This window comes from Zeus faber (genome assembly GCF_960531495.2).
Source record: "Zeus faber genome assembly, chromosome: 17".
Classification (NCBI taxonomy): domain Eukaryota; kingdom Metazoa; phylum Chordata; class Actinopteri; order Zeiformes; family Zeidae; genus Zeus; species Zeus faber.
In genome coordinates, this window is record NC_137204.1 from 11202153 (window position 1) to 11224073 (window position 21921).

A 21921-nucleotide genomic window follows, 5' to 3' on the forward strand; every position below is an offset into this window, starting at 1 on the left:
GTGACCCTTCCCTCTGAGACAGGGGAAAGGCAACCTGCGGCTCTTCAACAAGCTCCCCACTCCTGCCCTGGCTATGGCAAGATAAAGCAAATAAAGTATTGTCATTTTGTGGTGTTTAAATATGTTGTTATCATAAAAACTTGTACGCCAAACAAAGAAAATGTCAATATATAAATCAATTTCGTCCGCCAGAAAGGGTGCATCTGGGTTTCTAGGTTACTACGCCCTGCCCTGTTGTCAGTTTCCCTACAGTATGCACTTCATATTGATCAAATATCCTGCAGGTCATTAACATCAACATCAACAGTGATACCTTTTGGTGAAATATGAAGTGAAAACAGACAGAGCTTGTTCGGGCAACAACCACACACCACACACACACACACACACACACACACACACACACACACACACACACACACACACACACAGACCGGACCCCCTCACGTAGGGGTCCTGCATCTGGCTTGCAGCATTCTCTTCATGTATTCACCCACTCTGGAGAATATGATGAAGGATGACTCATCTGCCCATATCACTTGTTTGCACGTCTCTGTAGACCAACCCTACTATCAGGGGCATCACTATTTTTTTTAACTGCAAAAATCGGTCTTGATACACTAGTGTTGGGCCAGCGGTCAGATTCTGGCTGGGTATGTAAATTGCCTCCGCGGTTCTATGCTACATTTTTCGTCGGTGGACGCGGGCGTGTCCCCATGTGCATGTCTTGCGTGTGCACTTGAAAAATTGCCGACTGAATGAGCAAGCGGCAGTCCATAAAAATGAAACGCCAACAGCAGCAGTTAAATTGAATGTCTTTCTTTGGAGGGGGGATGAAATGAAAGAAGGGGAATGTGAGTTGGTGGATTTGAAGGCTGTTCAGTAAATAAGCCCAGGGTAATCATATTTTCTCTCTGGACCTGTTGATTTCAGGCTAACGAAGACTGAGCCAACATCCATACACTCTTGCTAGTAAACGTTGTTTCTATAACGTTTTTTTTTTTTTTACCTGTGCTGTCAGCATGCTGGCCAGACAACACAGCAGTGCATTGCACTGCTGCCTCACATCAAGAAGGTCCTGGGTTAGATTCCCACCTGGGGTGCTGTTGGCTCAATGCTCCAGCGGGTTACCAAATAGGAGCCTTTCTGTGTGGAGTTTGCATGTTCTCCCTGTGCTCACATGGGGTCTCCTCCACCTAAAGTCAGTAAGGACCCCCACCAAAAACATGCACACATCATCGTCTGACCAGCGAAGGACACTTGGTACCAGGTCCCCGGGCGCGTCGACAAATGCTGCCCACTGCTTCTGGCTGCCCCCAAAGAGGAAGGACAAGCCAGGATGGGTCAAATGCAGAGGCACATTTCACCGGCCACCATCCAAAGCATGTGTGTGTGTGTGTGTATGCATGTGTTGTAGTGTGGTGTGTTGCGTGACAATTAAAGATTCTTCTTCTTAATACCACTCTTCATTTAGTCTTTAATGACAAGAGCACAGTTTTTGGTTACACAGAACCGCCACCAATCCCCCTCTTTGGAGACCCATCTTACCATGTTTTGGTGTTTAAACAACTAATCACTACTCCAAGAGGGAGAGAATAACCACGGGTGAGACAAATAAACATAGAACCAAACAACAACACGTACATGGAAAATCATAAACATAGAAACAAACAACAACATGTACATGAGAAAACATAAACATAGAAACATCAGATGACAACATGTATTGAGAAAACAGAGTTTGAATCAAATTAAAGTTGAATTAAGTCCAGGGAACTGGAACAACAATTTGTCAAGTGGCCTCTTCCTGTCATAGTTATGGCAGTAAATGAGGGAGAAAAGGAGAAGGATGTAATCAGAAGGATGTTGGGGGTGTGTTCAAAGCAGGTGCTGCTGGTGTGTGTGTGCCTGTGATGAGTCCCACATACAGCCAGATACTGTATGTGGCCCCCTCACCAACGGGTTGTTACCATTACTAACGTTGGCTGGCGATATATATATATATATATATATATATATATATATATATATATATATATATATATATATATATATATATATATATTTCTTTTTTTTTCTTAGCTGTTATAATGATATATAAAGACGGGCACACTCACGATGCAAGATCACGATCTAGTATACATACAGTATATCTATATTTTATATATCTATTTATTTTAATTATTTATATATATACAAAATATGTAGAAAAACATGTATGCATAAATGAATAATGAGTAAATTTAATTGTTCCAATTGTGATAAGTCTGCTTTTGCTTTTTGGCTTTCCCGTTCAGTTGTCTAAGCAATAACAGACAATGGGCAACAAAATCAAAGAAGCCCAGCTGCGGCCCTTACATGTGCAAATGTGCTTGCATATTCATTTGATGAAGCCAACGGAAAATCCCGTTTCATGCACGCTCACAATCTAATCGGGGACGTATTCAGAAGGAACCTTTCTAGATGATTTTTCTTCATTGAAATGGTTATTACGGTTATTATTTACTTATTCCCCTGATGTAATTTTTTTCCTCAAGCGCTAACAGTCACTTTTGAAGTGAAGTATGTATATATATTTTTTTGCAAATATGTCTTCTCTGGGTAAGATGACTCAACATGCCATTAGCCTTTGGGTGGGGGGGGGCTGTGCCATTTTACATTTTTTCCCTTTTCACCCTTCCCCTGAGAGCAAGAGTGACGTCCTTGCTTTTTTCTCTGTGTCGACGGAAAAATTGCCCTCAGATGGAAACTCATGTTCAAGCTCCACCAATGGATTGATTTTGCCCAAAGCGCCTTAGAAAAAATAAATGCAGGGGATGACTCCATCGGTGGAGTTGGCATCAGTGGGCTCATTCTGACGGCTGGGGACAGCAGAGCCTTTTGGCTGCCCACTTGGACCATAAACCACCTTTAGTTCTCAACAAAACACAGTACATTGCTTATTTTTTCAACCACGGTCTTGCTGAAGCCATCGTTTGTAACAGTCATATGGCACAACCACCGTGTGCACTTCACTATTGAGAAACTTAAACTAGTTTTGCAAACGGCACGTCATCACAACATCTCACATCCTCCCTGCTGCTGGGATTCATCAATACAACCTGGCAACCCAAAAGCAGCATCAGTGCATCGGTTCCTCTCTCGCTGGCACTAGCCAGGAGAGGAGTGATCGTTTCAGGAAGAAAAAGGGTCGTGTTGTAAAGAAAAAAACAAACAATTTTAAATTCAATAGCATGGAGTGTGAGATGAGTTTATTATTCTTTGCACATTAGCCACGCTTGCCAACTCTGAGATTCATTTATTTTGTGAAGAAATATCCCGATTTTTTTCATATCTCACAGTTGGCAGGCATGGCTGCTGCTGTCGACCAACTGGACACAAACAAGTGCAAAGATGAGCCCATCTGTCGGACGCTTTTGAAAGAGTTCCCTCAGAGATCAGGGGATTATTTTGTCCAGCCCTGCATGGCACAGGCACATGCACATTCACGGATGGTTGAAATATTCCATTTCACACAGCATTCTGTGTGGTCACTCAAGTCGCTCCGGTCAGAGGTCACTAGACTCAAGCACAATAACTAGGCCCACCTGGCAGTACCCATTGTTGTTTGGTTTAAAAGTACATTACGTTATATTTTGCATTTTTATTTTTATAAACCAGAGGGAAGTTTCATAATATGCTGTACCGTACAAGTGGAGCATTATTAAATGTAAATATATTTATTTAGTCTTGCTATGCCAATTTTCATTTATGTAGTGTATATTTATATATTTTATATATATATACACATTTTAAAATATCTACACATTTTTGTATTTTAATATATTTTTTTATATTTATGTTTAGATAAATAATAATTAGTGGTCCACCTTGCTTGGTTATTGCTCGGATTTGTATTATTATTCATCTTCTTGGCATTTTTTGGCCCAACCCATTGACATGGTTGAGGTCTAGTTGTAACCGGTACATATCAGACATCTTGTGGTGCAAGTTTTATCCACATCGATCTACATTTCGAGCAGGAATTATTGAAAAACCGTTGCAAATTTACTAGAAGTTGAAGAACGTTAGCATACCTTGATTAGTTTGTGGAGTGGGGTGCTCTGGTGTGGGGTTGGTGTGGTTTGAGCAGGCACAGGATCGGAGTGGCTGCATACCTGTTGCTCGTTGGTTGGTCTAACGGGCAACAGGTAAAACGCCCATCCCCACACACACACAGGAGAGGAGTCCTTGTCATGACATGTTCATCTGCTCCTGGGCTTATTCCAACTAGCTCACTCTCTACAATAAGCTGTGTCTGAAACCCCGTCGTCTGTGTCTCTGTGTCGGAGGGCACTGAAAACGCCCGGCATGTGGCAGGCAGAACTGCCACGCTGGCAGCTGAAAAGGGACTCTCCGGCACCCAGCCCCAGCCCTCTCCCAACAGGCAGCAGCGGCACCAAGGGTGTCCGGAGGAGGACCGGGGTAGACGCAGCTGCAGCAACTGCCGCGGGTAACCCCTGGCATCTAGCGGCTCCGCCCAGCAGCCACCACCGGGACCATGCAGCAAGTCAGGCAGCCCCACCAAGCAGCCCCCGCAACAGCCAAGCCCGGCCATGCCTCCACCAGCCAGCACAGCAGGAGTGGAGGACTAGGCTTCCGCCAGGTGTCTGGCCTCAGTTTGGTGTCGGGGTATGTGGTGTGGGGATGGTGGGGTTTGAGCAGCCACACCCGTCCTGGGTCGAGGTAATTGGGGCCCAGGAACAGAGTGGCTGCATACCCGTTGCTTGTTGATTGGTCTAGCGAGCAACAGGTAAAACCCCCATCCCCACACACACTCAGGAGAGGAGCCCTTGTCATGACACGTGTCCATCTGCTCCTGGGCTGATTCCATCCAGCCCCCTCTCTACAATAAACGTGTGTTTTCTCAACCCCACCGTCTGTGTCTCTGTGCCGGAGGGCCCTGAATACGCCAATTTGGGTGGGGTGCCACAGGCGAAACTGCCACAGGCGCTTTGTGACATCATAAACGTGATGTAAGTCCAGGGTTCTCTGGGTGCTCGTTCACATTCGGAGAGTTGCGCTGTGTAGACCTGCTTGCTTTGCGTAGTAGTTACTCGTGTTCAGATGATGGACCAGAGGAGCTGAAGCGGCGTTCTATGTAAACTCAGAAAATTGTATCTTTTGCTGTGTTTGTGAGAACCTTTTGCCACTGCTTTACCCTGAAATGACCTAGTGCATATTCATTGTAATTTATCACAGACTTTTCACTACCTTTATAGGTTGTGTCGTGCATCGTTTAGGTTTTTCTTAATTGTTCGTATGACACGCATGTCTTTTTATCATATAATCTGGCTCCATATATACACAAACCCAACCACATATTCACATGCGTGCACACATACACACACACGCACCCCCCCCCCCCCCCCCACACACACACACACACGCACACATGCACGCACGCACACAAATGTCACCACAATCCAGGTAAATGCCACGGTCATTCAATGGAACGCCCCCCTCGCTCTCTTGAAGCAGCCGAGTCTTTTTCTCCCTCCATGACTCCTTTTCACTCTATAATGGCCCTTGCGGTTGCAATTTCTAGGATCATTAAAATGCTGCAGCTATACGGCGCAGGATGTCAGCACGTTTAAAATCCATTCCAGCGCCTGTAGCTATAGCAAACTATTGAGTTTTCTACCGGTGTATTGAATGATGGCAACGCTGCTACTATCGATACATGGTTTTTAAGGGACTTAGGGGGTCCCTGGTTTGTTTCTCTGTCCACAAAGGGATCCTTGGGCTGTATGTGATGTGATGTGATGTAGAGGAGTCAATGAACATGTCTGCCTCATCCTCTCTCTCTCTCCCTCTCTCTCCTCATCTCCTCCAAGGCTCATTTGGGAGGAATGACTCTTGTCCAATTCGTCTTTTGTCGACGCTGTCGCTGGGAGGGCAGAATAACCGAATTAATCAAGGAGTCTGTTCATAAGGTGTGTGTGTGTGTGTGTGTGTGTGTGTGTCTGTGTGTGTGTGTGTGTGTGTGCATGTGACTCACAAGCGTTGGAATGGTCGTCAGAATTTGATGAATATTAGCGGCGAAAGGTTCGACTCCGCTTTCGGAGTTGGCTCTTGACGAAGTCGCTCGGTACAAACAAAGAGCCGTTCCATTTCCCCGCCCCTCGGTCGTCTGATTCCGTTGGCGTGACGCACGGCGAGCGAGGGAGGACGTCCTGTGAACGACGAATGAGAGTCAGAAGAGTCAGTTTGACTCTTGACCGGAATCCTTTTTATTCTGTCGTAATCATTTATTTCAGTGGAATGCAAAGTGTAAAATCACTCCGGGCATTTGTATTATTTAAAATGCCTTGGCCTGCTTTGCCTCGGACTTTTAATCTCGTCCTGGGTGATTATTTTCAGTTTGCGAGTTCAAGTCCATTCACTCTTTGGGCGGAGTGACTCCCAGCTCCTGAGATATTTAAAAGACGTGTTGGCAAGGAACGTATCGGTTTGCGAATCCTACATCACTAAGGAATTCTACACGGCCGTTGCTTCCCTTTGGTACTGTGCAAAATGTATGCTGGTGTCTGCACATGTCTGTACATGCACATGTGCATTTTTGCATGGCCACTTCAGTCCTAATTGGAATAATCATTATGCAAAAATCTTCTTTGGTCGACTCAGAAGCTCCATGTGCGGATGGGGTCTTGATAGTGCTCCTGGGAATTTATGCCGGGGCGAAGTAATCGCTGGAGGAATATCGAGGCCGGGCTCCTCATTCCTCCCCCATTTACTACCAGGGCTGTAATACTTGAGTCTGGAGCCCGGAGTCTCTTTTCTCATCATTTTTAAACATTCAGTCTAGTTTTGCACTCGACAGTGTATTGATTCCGACTTCACTCTCAGACAGTGCAGACTCAATGGATCACTTTCAGTTCAGAACTTGAAATAACATAAATGAAGAGGGCTAATAGCAGCCTCGTTTGCATTGTTCTTGTGCTGACGTCTTCACCCGAGTGTCCTCGCCGCTGGCCTTGAGTTAAGAGTATATATGTTTAAATCTCATCTTTAAAAAAATAATTGTTCAAATTATGATTTATTATTTATTTTTATTATTATATTATTTATTATTTATTATTTATTATTAATTAATTATTATGATTAATTATTAATGGCCACTCTATTGAGATTAATTAAGATGAGACATATGTCTTCATGTTAGAACCATTGCTGTTAAATAATACATGATTTGGTAGTGTTGCGTCCGGTTTCCCTTAAGGAATAAACAGAGTAATTGGCAAATATGGGTTGTGACATTTACTGCCAACCTCACACACGATCACACACACACACACACACCACCAATTAGTGGGTAATTACTACTTTATTTAACATTCTTCTGAGGAGGGAAAAAAAATTATCAAATGTATATATATATATAAATAAAAACAGAACCAACAGTGCGATAAAAAAAATCATATTGTAAATTGTATGAAACCAACATTTCAATTGATGTTTTCATCGTGTAGAACTTGAAGGTGATTTAACAATAATTGACATATCAACAGTTAAACTGTCATCATTTTGTTTTTATTTAACTATTTGTTTTGTTATATCAACACTACTGATAGCTCTATGTTTTATTATAATGGGTCTTATGGCCATTTTCTAGTTTGTTCCGCATTATTTGAGTGTTTTGGCATCAAAGCGAACTGTCCAAAAATGAACTGTGTGTCAGAATCCGAAATACAATCTGATCCTCCTGCGGCCAAATACATTTTTATATACAGAGGAAGTGATCGTGGTGAGGATTGGTGCATTGCTATTGCAGCCACATAATTTGTGTAAAAATAAAGCCAAATATACGAAAATATCCCAAAATAAAGAACAGAAATAGCCAATTAAAAAAAATAAAAGTGTGATTCCATAATGCACAGGATAAATTATAGGTATATACTGTAGGTATGAACTATTACGATGTAATTACTCAATTATTATAGTGTCTACAATTTTATTAGAATATTATTTCAATCTGTACAATTTTCATACATCTTTTTAACACTATTACCAGTTAGGGGTGTTCATTGGCCTGCCCCTGTCATGCAAGGTAGACGGGGGCGTGGGGGCTTAGTAGGTTTGCATGTCATTTCTTGACATACAAATCAATAACACCTGCTATCTGTCATCATTACACCGTTGTGATGCCTTTATTTTTTCGCTCTGTCTCGCTCACGGACAAGAATCGTCTGTTTTATTGATGCCGAGCCTGAACTTCCATTTCTCTCAGGTTTCTTATCTCTGTTGTGTAAGGGGGTTGGGTTGGGGTTGGATACATGCACACACACACACACGCACGCACGCACGCACGCACGCACGCACGCACACGCGCTAGTGCTCTTTTTGGCGCTGAAGCCGCCTCTCTGATTGGAGGATCAAAGTTAGAATTTGACAGCAAAAAAAAAAAAAACTGTTGTCATGGAAACTGTGTCAGTGTGGCGTGGTAATTGCAAGCAACGGCACAACAGAAGTGCTAATCAGCGAAACTTGTTTTTGCTCCAAGTATGATGAGAAAGTGGTGCTCTATCTGTGTGTGTGTGTGTGTGTGTGTGTGTGTGTGTGTGTGTGTGTGTGTGTGTGTGTGTGTGTGTGTGTGTGTGTGTGTGTATGCACGTGTGTGTATGTGTGTGTGTGTGCGTGCATGTGTGCGCATATTCATGTGTTTTTAATCAACAGAATAGCGTGTAGGCTAAATTGCCTTATCATATCGAGCCAACAACATTGTCAATTTAAGGTTTTGATATCTTGTTATTTGTAGATTAAAAAATCCCTTGTTTTATACAAGCCTGAATTAATAACATTACATGTAACAACCATACCACAGTGTGCACAGTCCCTCGTATATAAAAGATAAAGGATTTGCTGATGAGCACGCTTTCTCATAAAAATATTAATATATTGATACATCAAGAGAATCTTTGATTAATAACACATTGTTATTGATCCATATATGATATTTAAAATCAGTGTGATGTGTGAAAGAGAATATATGAGAATGTGAAATAGGCTCTATGAATCAATAGTTGCTCCGCCGCTGAACTGCTGTTCATTTAACTGCCCAGTTTTGTGCTACTTTGATTCTGCTGTGATCAAAGTGTGGGATAACAAGCCCTAAAACCCAGAGAGCATCCAAAACCGGTCCATAAGCTGCTGTGCTGAGCAATCTGGTGCACGAATACAGAAGGACCTTACATCATCTCACTGCATTGATCTCATGGCTCACGAGGAGACGGTATAAGTAGAAACTAATGATGAAAGGTTTGACTCTTTTTCAGATTCCGTTCTTGACCAGACGCTCGGTAAAAAAAAAAAAAAAAAAAAAAGTAGTTTGATTTTGCAACTCTTCGTTCGTTCGATTTCTTTTTTCGCCTTGGGCTTTCGTGTAGTCCACAGTTACTGTTTTCACTTTGTGAGTGGAAGATTCACTCGACTCCTGAGTAATTTAAAAAGATTTGCTCGGCTTGCTTTGATCGTTACGGACACCCAGCTGTATGGCAGTGATCACAAGCTTCGGAGCCTCATGTATATGGTCCTCCATGAGAGTGGTGGGTGGCGAAATAACAATGAAAAGAGGCTTCTTGCTCGGGATCTTCTTTCGTCACTGGGCAAGCTGATAAATCAAGCTCTTTCCGAAAATCTAGTCGGAAGAACAGCGAAAATGTCGTTTCCTCCAATAAAATCAAACAGTGCACACTTTTGCTTTTTATTGCTGCTATAACGTCTATTTCTGCTAAAAACTGATGCTATGGCTGCATCGGCATGGTCGTCGGAGGGAGCCGCCATTGTTGTTGCTCTGTAATGCAGCACGATCTGTACCGCGTCACCAACTCCCACGTCACCTAAAACAACGGCAGCCTCCGATTCACTGGTCCCGCAGCTGGACGGGCTGAGAGGAATCACTGCGGTTGAATGCGGGGCTATGCATCACAGTTATCTACATACTGTATACAACAGTCAAATTACCCACCATTGTACTTCATCATCGGACACTGAATACTTGATACGCGGGAGCCGTGTGGGACTGTTACTTAAGTCTCGACTTATGAGAAGTCTATAGTTTACACTGGATTTGTGAGAATGATGGGGCGACTCCAGCCCTGATCCCCCTTTGGCCGAAAAAATGCTGCAAAAGTGCCCTCTACTGTATGCGCCCCTATGATATAGAGAACGTTGTAACGTGCCCTCTAGAGCGCCCCTACGATAGAGAAAACGCTGTAACGTGTCCTCTAGAGCGCCCCTACGATAGAGAAAACGCTGTAACGTGTCCTCTAGAGCGCCCCTACGAGAGAGAAAACGTTGTAACCTGTCCTCTAGAGCGCCCTTACGAGAGAGAAAACGCTGTAACGTGTCCTCTAGAGCGCCCCTACGATAGAGAAAACGCTGTAACGTGTCCTCTAGAGCGCCCCTACGATAGAGAAAACGCTGTAACGTGTCCTCTGGAGCGCCCCTACGATAGAGAAAATGTTATAAAGGGCCCCTATGATGGAGAAAAGGGTGTAAAGGCTCTGACCTACACTGCCCTAGAGGGTGCTGAGTCTGTTTCTCTCTCTCTCTTTTTTTCTTTACCTGATTGTCATTCTTCTGGATGATGAAATGTAATATGAATATAAATTCGAGCAGAACAAAAATAGCCCTTTCCCCCCTCAAAGGATTGCCACTGTTTTGTGCATCTTTTCTTGGGGAAGTTGTCCCCAAATTTGCCTACAATCTTTTTGGGAAGACCATATTCTCCCGCCGTTATCAATTATTAATCACATAATTTGATCTAGATTCAAAGACCAAATTGGTGATGGAAGACGAATAACCTTCAATACACTAAATATATTCAGACATGCAATTTCTTATACAAGGTGGTGTGCATGCAAAAATCTCACACACTGAAAGGCAGATTCATATGCATACGCGCGCGCGCGCACACACACACACACACACACACACACACACACACACACATTTATTTTCCTTCTTAAGCTTCCCATCCTTTGACACCTGCAAAGTGAAAGTCATGTGAAAGTCGTGCTTCCGAGAGGGGTTAACAACAAAGAAAAAAAAGAGCAGAGTGGATCTTAAAAATAAAATCCTAAATCCTGATTCATTTAAAAAAGGTTGCTCGCTACGAACCAATCGTTTACGAATCTCACACATACTCCACAGGCTACACTTCAATTAAAATGATTGCAATTTTTGTATTGTTTTTTTTTTTTGCTTAAAAATGGATATGTGTTTGTTTGATATGTGTGAGTTTCTTTTGTAGAACATTATTCTTATTGTACAAGACAACAGAAGTTTTTGAAGCAATTGACCCATCCAATACTAACTCCAGCTCTTTTGCCGGTGCATGTGGTCAGGGGCACCGACAGGAGCGTTAACCCCCTAAAATACATGTCTTTGGTGGTGGGAGGAAACCCACACAAACACGGGGAGAACATGCAAACTCCACACAGAAAGGACCTGGGACGGCTGGGGTTCCAACGCAGGGACTTCTTGCCGTGGGGCAACGCCGCGGTATTTTGGCACAAATCAATGCATACCACCTTTGTCAGACCTAATCTCAGTCTTGACTACAATCATTTGCTCTCTTCGATGGATGTTGCCATCAATGAAATTGTGTTAATGGTCCAACATCAGATCAGCACAGATGAACACAACTAGGGCGTTAGCCTCTCTCTGATCTGGACTCTCAATTTTTTTCTTTCTCTCCTCCCACGGTGCTGTGTCCTGTTATTGATGTTCATCTTAAACCTCCAGTGTGCAAAGTGAACTACTTTTAATGAGCTTTCCTGGAGACTCCTTCATCCGCGACGTGAGCAGAACCGTCTCTGGCGGATTAGCGCACTAATGGCTTGCGCAACGCTCAGGCGTTGCGCAACTCAAAGCCTAGGCTTTGAGTTGCGCAGGTAGCACCCTCTGCCGACCCAGATGTGTTATGTTAATATACAGGACGTCATTCCGCCACACGTTCTGGTTTTATGATGCGGTATTGGACCTGCAATAGAGCAGATAATACATACCTCATGTTAAGAATGGGGAAGATGGTATGACTATTTTAATTACTCCTGTCAAGGATACAGGTTGCATCGACTGCAACTGTTTCAAATGGTTATGGATAGTTGTCTATTGCCCCTTTAACATATTTAATATATAAAGTAATGAAATCCGCTGTGGATCACTGCTTTAAACGGAACGGATTAAAAAACAACATTTTATGTAATTACTCAGCCTAATTAAGTCACTATAATTATGATTACACTATTTGGATTATTTCCTCACTGCCAATCTTTAAATCTTCCTCATATGTTTTATTACAATCCATCAATATAGTTGCGTTTATTTGGATACAATTGTTTCAATTTTAAGATGAGATGTTAACAAACTATACATTAAGGGTGTAAGAAAATATTGATGCATTTATGAGTTGTAATAATTCCAAAATGTCTTCATGGATAATGAATGCAGTCAGTAAAGTAAATGTTTTTCTATTGTAAAACCGTGTTATATTTTGTTGTGTATTGACATATTTGTTTTAGACAAATCTCAATTCATGATGTTGGTGAATTGAAGGTTTAACTGTGTATCGCAATATGATATAACCCCCTGTATTGTGATAATTATTACTGTGGTGGATGAGGGGGCGTGGTTAAACCATGTCTGCAAGGTGACAGGGCTGGCTTGGCCCTGCGGCGGCGCAGCTTTACCGGGTCTGCCCGATCGGCCTCTTCAGCGCTGCTTGGTCGGGGCGGGCTGGGAGTTTTCGTATACAGTATGTTGTTCTGTCTTTCAGTGACGGTCGTGAGGTGCATGATGCAGAAACGCCTGTGGTCCAGAGTGCAACCGAATGAAACAAGACGTATGATTTTACAGTGGGGCAAAAAAGTATTTAGTCAGCCACCAATTGTGCAAGTTCTCCCACTTACAAAGATGAGAGAGGCCTGTAAATTTTCATCATAGGTACACTTCGGCTATGAGAGACAGAATGGGGGGGGAAAGAATCCAGGACATCACATTGTAGGATTTTTTATGAATAAATTGGTAAATTCCTCGGAAAAATAAGTATTTGGTCACCTACAAACAAGCAAGATTTCTCGCTTTCACAGACCTGTTACTATTTCTTTAAGAGGCTCCTCTGTCCTCCACCCGTTACCTGTATTAATGGCACCTGTTTGAACTCGTTATCAGTATAAAAGACACCTGTCCACAACCTCAAACAGTCACACTCCAAACTCCACTATGGCCAAGACCAAAGAGCTGTCAAAGGACACCAGAAACAAAATTGTAGACCTGCACCAGGCTGGGAAGACTGAATCTGCAAGAAATCAACTGTGGGAGCAATTATTAGAAAATGGAAGACATACAAGACCACTGATAATCTCCCTTGATCTGGGCCTCCATGCAAGATCTCACCCCGTGGGGTCAAAATGATCACAAAAACGGTGAGCAAACATCTCAGAAGCACACGGGGGGACCTAGTGAATGACCTGCAGAGAGCTGGGACCAAAGTAACAAAGGCTACCATCAGTAACACACTACGCCGCCAGGGACTCAAATCCTGCAGTGCCAGACGTGTCCCCCTGCTTAAACCAGTACATGTCCAGGCCCGTCTGAAGTTTGCTAGAGAGCATTTGGATGATCCAGAAAAGGATTGGGAGAATGTCATATGGTCAGATGAAACCAAAATAGAACTTTTTGGTAAAAACCCAACTTGTCGTGTTTGGAGGAGAAAGAAAGCTGAGTTGCATCCAAAGAACACCATACCTACTGTGAAGCATGGGGGTGGAAACATCATGCTTTGGGGCTGTTTTTCTGCAAAGGGACCAGGACGACTGATCTGTGTAAAGGAAAGAATGAATGGGGCCATGTATCGTGAGATTTTGAGTGAAAACCTCCTTCCATCAGCAAGGGCATTGAAGATGAAACGTGGCTGGGTCTTTCAGCATGACAATGATCCCAAACACACCGCCCGGGCAACGAAGGAGTGGCTTTGTAAGAAGCATTTCAAGGTCCTGGAGGGGCCTAGCCAGTCTCCAGATCTCAACCCCATAGAAAATCTTTGGAGGGAGTTGAAAGTCCGTGTTGCCCAGCGACAGCCCCAAAACATCACTGCTCTAGAGGAGATCTGCATGGAGGAATGGGCCAAAATACCAGCAACAGTGTGTGAAAACCTTGTGAAGAATGACAGAAAACGTTTGACCTCTGTCATTGCAAACAAAGGGTATATAACAAAATATTGAGATGAACTTTTGTTATTGACCAAATACTTATTTTCCACCATAATTTGCAAATAAATTCTTTAAAAATCAGACAATGTAATTTTCTGGATTTTTCTTTCTCATTTTGTCTCTCATAGTTGAGGTGTACCTATGATGAAAATAACAGGCCTCTCTCATCTTTTTAAGTGGGAGAACTTGCACAATTGATGGCCGACTAAATACTTTTTTGCCCCACTGTATGTTCCTGTTTTGCCAGCGAGCCTGTGTCATCCTTATTAATAAAATCCTTGCCATGTTGGCGCCCCACTGCCAGAACGTCTCCTCAGTCTCCTTCCCTCAACCAATACATGTGGCTAGAGACTCCCACAATTACAGTACTAATTCAGAGCCGTGCCACAAATATTCTACTTCTCTGTAGTCTCGTGAAATAGATCCCAATGACACTCAAATCGATTTTCAGATCAAGGACACCCACAAACAAATAGTTGAAGACTTTATTTCCTCAATAAGAGTTAATGGACCATAGAGTGACACCGTGCAGTACGCGTCAATGTAAACTGAAGTAGAATGGAAATGCTTGTAACAAATGCTTGTTTCCCAAATTTCAAAACACAACAGCTCATGTAAAGCAAATAGAGGTGAGGTCAGTGAGAAGATCAAGTACTGAGTTTGAACAAAACAAAAAGATCAAGTTCGACAAAGACGGATCCATGACACCAGCGTCCAGCCTGTCCAAGCTTCGTTCTTGTGATAAACTGGAATCTTTGAGAAGGTAACATGACGGAGAAAGAGCTGTGGAAGAGAGCTCTCTGATCAAGTAGGTAACTTAATGGGGAAGCTCGTGGGCCACCAGTTTGTAGTGGGAGCCGCAGGAAGGACAGCGCTGGGCCTCGCCCTGATGGAGCCAGAACCACACCACGGCCGTGTTGTCTTCTTCACCTGCACGGGGGACAGGAAACCAAGTCAAGATGGGAAATACAGAAGGTCATCTGTAGCCATTTGAGCCATGGATGGAAAACAAAACCAGATGTAAAACACTCAAGGACCAGTTTTGTGGACAGATTAGGCCTAATTTTACACTAAATCACACATTTAATGTGAACTAACTGAAACAGCCTTTTCAGTCATGGTTTAAAATAGTCTCAGACTTGATCTGATTCCCAGATGGAAGATTTGAGCTAATCTAGGTCTAAGTGAAGCCTTACGGTTTGGATAAATGGATGTGGGCCTCCAGGTCAACCTTGACAATAGAGAACATGGATTATCTGGACCAGCACCAAGACCAGAGAGAAGGAGCTTACTAGTCCTTCATTACCTTAATCTAGGACCAATTCATCTTAAATTAGGCAACGTCTCGGAGGGGCAATTTTTAATTCTGGAGTAATTTGAGTAGGATTATCCTAATCCTAATTTAGATTAAACCCTGTCTGTGAAACCGCCCGTGTGTGGAATAAAACAGGTCGACCTACAGACACATCCAACGATCCTCTTGTTGGTGATGGAGGGCACCATGTGGGGATCAGCCTTGGAACCGGCGTAGTCCTTTGGCTTCATCATGCTGTAGGGATCCTGGTGCAGGGAGAAGATCACGTTTGTTCAAATATTTGAGATACTGAGCAATCCAAAAAGGATGGAGTAACAAACTCCATGAGGAGCCATGTCTGTTTATCATGTACAAAACCAACATGTCAGCGACTTCACTTTTTCTAAAATAGGTTGCCTTGTCATTATGTGTCATCTAAGATTACTGTGTACTATGCTTAGGGCCGCTACAAGAAACAGTTTAGTATTTGAATCATCTATTGATCTGTAATCTAAACAATTAAGTTCAAGCAACACATCATTAAGAGCCAAAAACACAGAAACAATATGAAATAGTTTAAAAGCCTTTTGATTTATTTTGTAAGAGATTGTATTATTTGCACTGAAGCCTACACAGTGAATACTGTTTATTACCGATCCCACGCTGTGTATATGTATATTATAAAATATAAGTTTTGCTTTACTTTTGTTTTGTTTTTTTCCTGTGTGATCTGTACTCATTGAGAGTCATTAAAACCCAGTGTCAAATTCCTTGTATGTGTAAGCGTACTTGTCGAAATAAAGCTTGATTCGCATATGAAATAATGAAATAATAATTATGAAATGATAAAATAAAAATAAATTCATTATTTAAGAAAATACATAATTGTACTCAAAATTGCTGTACAATCCAGATGTTAAATACTATCCAATTAAATTGAAGTATTAGTTATGGACTTGTGAGGAGTTTGATTAATATTAATTGCCTGGGACTACTTTAAAAGACAAATTTGCTCATTGGTTATTTTTCTAATAAACTGATATTTTTCACGAGTTGTGCACTTGCATAGTATGTCAATGGTTTCAGTTGTTTTCAAGATGTATCTAGGTTTCCATGATTATTGACAGGGTTACGGTTGATGCGACTAACCAGACTATTAAGGCTGATTCACACTGAATACAACAAACGGGAAGTCCATTAATTCCTATGGAGAGTCGATACGGCACGCAAAAAGCTGTGCCGCGCAGTTGTGCGGAATTCCCGCAGCCGATCGAAGCTCCGGGGTGCGGGAAAATAAGTCATAAGATATTATCATTATTAACTTTAAAGTTGGATGTGACCGTATTGACTATCAAATAAATCTGCACTTTGCAAACACTATATCAAGGGTGTTTTAAACTCTTACTTAGGGAACTTGGTAAATATTCGCTGTGTACAGATTCAGTGTGAAGCAAGCTTTAGGTTTGCAGGCTGCAGTTGAAATTCCATTACAAGTATTGTGTTTCGATGTTTGTTTCTGGCAAAGTGCAATGTTTATTGGTGAAGACGTTTTTATCATTAATGGCTCTGTTCAATAGCCCTATACAGCACGCGCCTGATAAAACTCTTCATAAAAGGGACATTTATACTCACTGGCTAGAGTTTAATTAAAAGGGAAAAATATTGGGAAATTGACTCTACTGGCACTGTGTGTGTGTAATCACTGGGTGTCATGACATTTCACTGCACATTTGTATGACCGTATGTATATGTATGTGACAAATAAGCACTTGAACTTGACATTCATTTGCTGGCACAGTTTTAAGAAGCCATTTGGATTGATCATTTAAAATGCATGTTGATTCCTGTTTCGGTCAGCGGAACATTTAAGCCTCCCAAGTCAGCCAACACATATTCAATTTGATTCGGCTCACCGATCCCTCCTTCATGGCCGTCATGATGACCTTCTCCAGACCGGTGGCTTGCTCCTCATCAGTGGGGATACCTGTTCATACAAAGACATGGCTATTTACATAAGTATCTGTCAGAACAATATTCTCAAAAATTCGAGAGTATTGGTAGAGTAATACATGTATATTGGCCACATGCCTCACTGAGTACTTAACAACGTAACCTATATAGTAACATATTATATAAGTTTCAATTTAGTACTTATCAATGTATTAATCAACATAACCTATATAATAGTTTCAATATAGTACATATCAATGTACTTATCAATGTCACCTACATAATAGTTTCAATATAGTACATATCAATGCACTTATCAATGTCACCTATAGCACACATCAATGTATTTCGCTACGTATTTTAACTATATATTGTGACATACATAGCACATCCTGTAGCCATGTACCCTGCATGCTACTTGACTGCCCTTGCGGGGCGAAAGGTAGCCCTACCGCTTCAATATCACATTTAAATACTAACAAACGTCCGCTGGTGGCACCGGTCAACGGTCTCACCTCCGGCAGCCATGCCGCGAGGAAGAACCTGGGCCGGGGCAGTCCGAGAAACGGCGCTAGCCCGGAACGCCGAGCGGAGCAGTAACCTTGCAGCCATTTCTCCTTCTCCTGTGTCACAAATCACGTACCGGTCGCACGGCGATGATGGCGGCTTCGTTCCCGATGACGTCCTTCGGTGTCGCCCGCTTATGACGTCACCGAACCAGACTCAGCGTAGTCTTCGTTTAAACTCAGGTTTCGATGGTACATTTTAACGTGGACTGGACGGCTGGGCAGAGGAGACTATATGTTGTATATATTAGAAGATGGGTATTTTTTTCAAGTACTGGGACAACGTTGTAAGGGAAAAAGATGAGAGAGAAAAAGAAGAAAGAAAGAAAGAAAGAAAGGAAGGAAGAAATGGGTCTTTTCTGGTAGAGAGCCCCAATCTCTGGGGGCCGGCTGGTCAAGTCTCTGGTCAGATGTCACAAAAAGTGTAAAAGGTGAACATTGCTTTGTGACACAAGTATGACATTTCAACAAAGATAATTATGTTCGGACATCGGGTGCGCCCACACGTGAGCCACAGCACTATGAGACTAAATAACATGACCCTCTATGGTTACATGGAAAATGAAAAGAAATGGGGGTAAGCGTGATGACCCATCACTATTAGCAAAAAATTGCATCAATCTACATCATACCCCGGGGGAGACGGGACATCCATGAAATAAAGAGAACAGGATGTCACAACAGAAAACAAACCAACAACCAACCGCCAATCTCAAAACACAAACCAAAAACTAAAAACAAGCAAAATACAAAACAAAAACAAGACAAAAGCAGGACAAGAAGAAACCTCAGACCAATCAAACAACAATATTTACATGTAAATGTATACTAGGAATAAAGCGGGGATAAATGCAATAAATTAAATTATCGTTACACAAGAAATAAACGGCATGCTAACAGATAACACGTTATGTATGGTTATCAGAAAAAACCTAGCCCTTGACGTCTGGTAAAACCCAGTGGGGAACCCAGGAAGTCCTTTTGATGGCGGGGTGAATGAAATAGAGAGTGAGAGTTGGATGGAGGGTGACCGGGCCAGAGGAGGATCAGACTGGAGGGGTGTGGGGTCCAAAGGCCATCCAGTAGGTTGTTGAGTTCTTCACCACCTCCACATCTAACTCTGAGGAGCTCTATGCTTATAGTGGACTTGCCTCGCCAGGGACCGTGGACCGTAGCCCAGAGCCAGATCTCTGTTTCCAGCTCGATCAGGGGTGAGGGCGAATCTGTGAAAGGGAAGCAAAGGGGAAGATTCAGGTTGCGCCAATAATGTGGAGGCCAGTGGAGCCACACAACACCTGATGAGCATTTGGACAACTAGGACAATGCAGAGAATGATTAAGAATTTAGTGATGATGCCGCTCCATTGTCCTGACAGACCATAAAGCCAATCCATATCCCACTGGCCGTGGCCAGAATTGTCCTTAAGTTCTTTGCACAGTGTTTTAAGCTTAGACAGGGCAACAGAGAACTTTCCGTCCGGGGCATACTATTGGGGAATCGATCCAATTGACATTATGGATGCAAATCCATTAGAAATTAGGTTCTGGGCCTTGTATTCGTCGGGCACCCCACTTGGGACTCCTATTGCGTCAACATAGACACTAGGGGTGTCAGAAAAACGACCGATGGAGCACCTGCTGACATGACTGGGAGAGGCAGGAGCGCTGGTAAGCAGTTCGGGGTCAGCTGCGGTGATAATGGACATTTTCTGTGCCACCTCTACGCGAGCACAATGGTCTGACCAATTGGCGGGCAGAACCTAGCAGTAGCAGAACCTTTGGAATGGAATAGCCACCCTCCACTATGGGAATGTCATCGGGCGTTATCGGATATACTAGAGAGCAGTTGCCCGGGTATTGCCCAACCGATTTTCTAGATCGGGAGGACTGAAAACACTCATGTTGGCCTCGGACTTTCAATTCAGATAAGTGAATGCGCAGTGCTGTCCAATGACCCGGCGGGAGTTTACAGATTTTGTTTTTTTATTTTTATTAAAAAAATAATAATAATAATAAAAATAAAACAAAATAAAAATGTTCAGAATTAAGAGCGGTTTTGACATGGGTGCTGGCATATCATGCAGTCCTAAATGCATGGTGGTTCGGCCATGTGTACTTGATTGGTTGTGGGGTCGTAGGTTTGAGGACCCCATTATTTTTTTATTTTTATATCAGTTGAGCATGACGCCACAGTATCGGGAGTACTATTAATAATGTTATGACTAATATAAATGCTAGGGTGCCTCTGACTCCGCAGAATTGCTTAAATGGGTGCCATGTGCTCTGCTGGGTGAGAGTACTAAGCTTCTGGCAGTGCCGTTGGCTTCCACTGTGAATGCAGCACTGATGGCATTGGTGTCGTTTGTCCACAGGATGGCAGAGATGGCGTTGAGCAAGCAAGATGGTTCTGGTGGTTCAGTTGGTTCAGTGGATTCAGCTGCTTCAGTTGGTTCGTTCAGTTGGGTTCAGTCTGGTTCCGTCGGGTTCCATCAATAGGTTCAGTTGAGTTAAGGATGAGTTTGTCGTGGTTATATGTGGGTATCAGTTAATAATAAGCGTTATTGTCTATGCTAAATGTGTGTAGCTTCGAGTGGGAGGAACTCAATGTTTAAATTATAATCTTGCCATGTGGTGGCTATACAGGAAAATACTGTTGTACGCTTATTAACCACATTGAAGCTGTATAGCAAAGCCATAATCGCCCGTTGCTAAATAAGATATCGAACACAATGCATTTTCAGTTCTCAGGATTTGAACACATGTCTAGAACATACGATTCTTAGAATACGACCTCAAGGCCTGCAGAGCACTCGAACAGGAGATCGCCACACAGCTGCCCGCTTGCTTGATAAGCACCACAGCGCTGATAGTATAAGCCAGGCTGAAACATCCCAACAAGGTCACAATGCTTGTTTGTACCACAGTATAAAGACTGCACCTTTTTATTGTTCAGGAGGAGACCCCGAGACCGCACGAGACGAGGCTGCGCCCTCGTGACTCGTGCTCAGCTCGCTCCTCTCCTTGCAAGGATCTGCTGTCGATCATCTTTGAATAAATCACTCTTGACCATTTTAACACATTTGTGTTTATTGACGATGAGAATTTCCAGCACATGGCTAAGCTGTGGATCCTGGGTGGAGTTAGTCACGCATGCAATTGGAATATCTTCCGGAAACTTCTCTTAGTATGCTCCAACCCTCTAGCCGCTCACTTCCTCCTATTATTGTCCGTGACATTTAACAGTCCTTTTCTCATCCACTTTTCCATGTCGTTCTGTTTCCTACCACATTTCAATATCTCTCTTGTGTTTATCCCAACAGCACTGACAAAGAGCACTCAAATAACAGCATTCAAACAACATCCATTTCAGCAACAATGCTGCAACACAAAACACAGTGCACACTAGGGGGAAACACACTACTACCAAAGTCTTACCACGTCCCAGACAGTCAACACTAGTACAGATTTTCAAAACTGTCTCTGGACACTTTAGTTCCTATGGGCCCTGTTGACTGGCTGAGTCGTGGGTCAGACAAGGGTCCGCAGTTTAGACCATACAACAAACTTTTATACTCTCGCACATTCAGTTTATACACAAAACACAACAATGAATCACACAACACTTAACACTTAACATACACACATACTACAACACAGCAGAACAGAACACTGCAATTCTCAAAACAACAGCCACTAAATAGCCCTCGGATCAGGGTACGGGGGGAGCTTGTATGTACTTATGCCAACCCTCTCGGGCACCAAGACCTGTTATTAGATGGAGAGCTGGCAGAACACGTATGACTTCGGCTCAGAAGATGCAGGTACAACACTTTAAAAACCACAACACATAAGACGCA

At 42.8% G+C, this 21921-nt stretch overlaps 1 protein-coding gene across 1 annotated transcript; it reads right to left on the reverse strand.

Moving 5' to 3' along the window:
• Positions 1 to 14726: 14726 nt before the first annotated feature.
• cox5ba (cytochrome c oxidase subunit 5Ba) lies at positions 14727 to 18158 on the reverse strand. Its single transcript, XM_080018396.1, has 4 exons — positions 18015 to 18158; positions 17463 to 17533; positions 15716 to 15815; positions 14727 to 15185 (listed from the first exon to the last, which is right to left on the reverse strand). The coding sequence occupies exons 1-4, from the start codon at positions 18109 to 18111 to the stop codon at positions 15073 to 15075; spliced, it is 381 nt and encodes a 126-aa protein (XP_079874522.1). The 5' UTR covers positions 18112 to 18158; the 3' UTR covers positions 14727 to 15072.
• Between the last annotated feature and the right edge of the window lie 3763 nt (positions 18159 to 21921).

Excerpts from the sequence above, each read along its gene's own strand:
- cox5ba (XM_080018396.1), bottom strand. The coding sequence starts at position 18,111 with ATGGCTGCAAGGTTACTGCTCCGCTCGGCGTTCCGGGCTAGCGCCGTT. Across the intron at positions 17,534-18,014 it reads TCGCGGCATGGCTGCCGGAG|GTATCCCCACTGATGAGGAG; the intron begins GTGAGACCGTTG and ends TTGTATGAACAG. Across the intron at positions 15,186-15,715 it reads GAGGATCGTTGGATGTGTCT|GTGAAGAAGACAACACGGCC; the intron begins GTAGGTCGACCT and ends TCCCCCGTGCAG.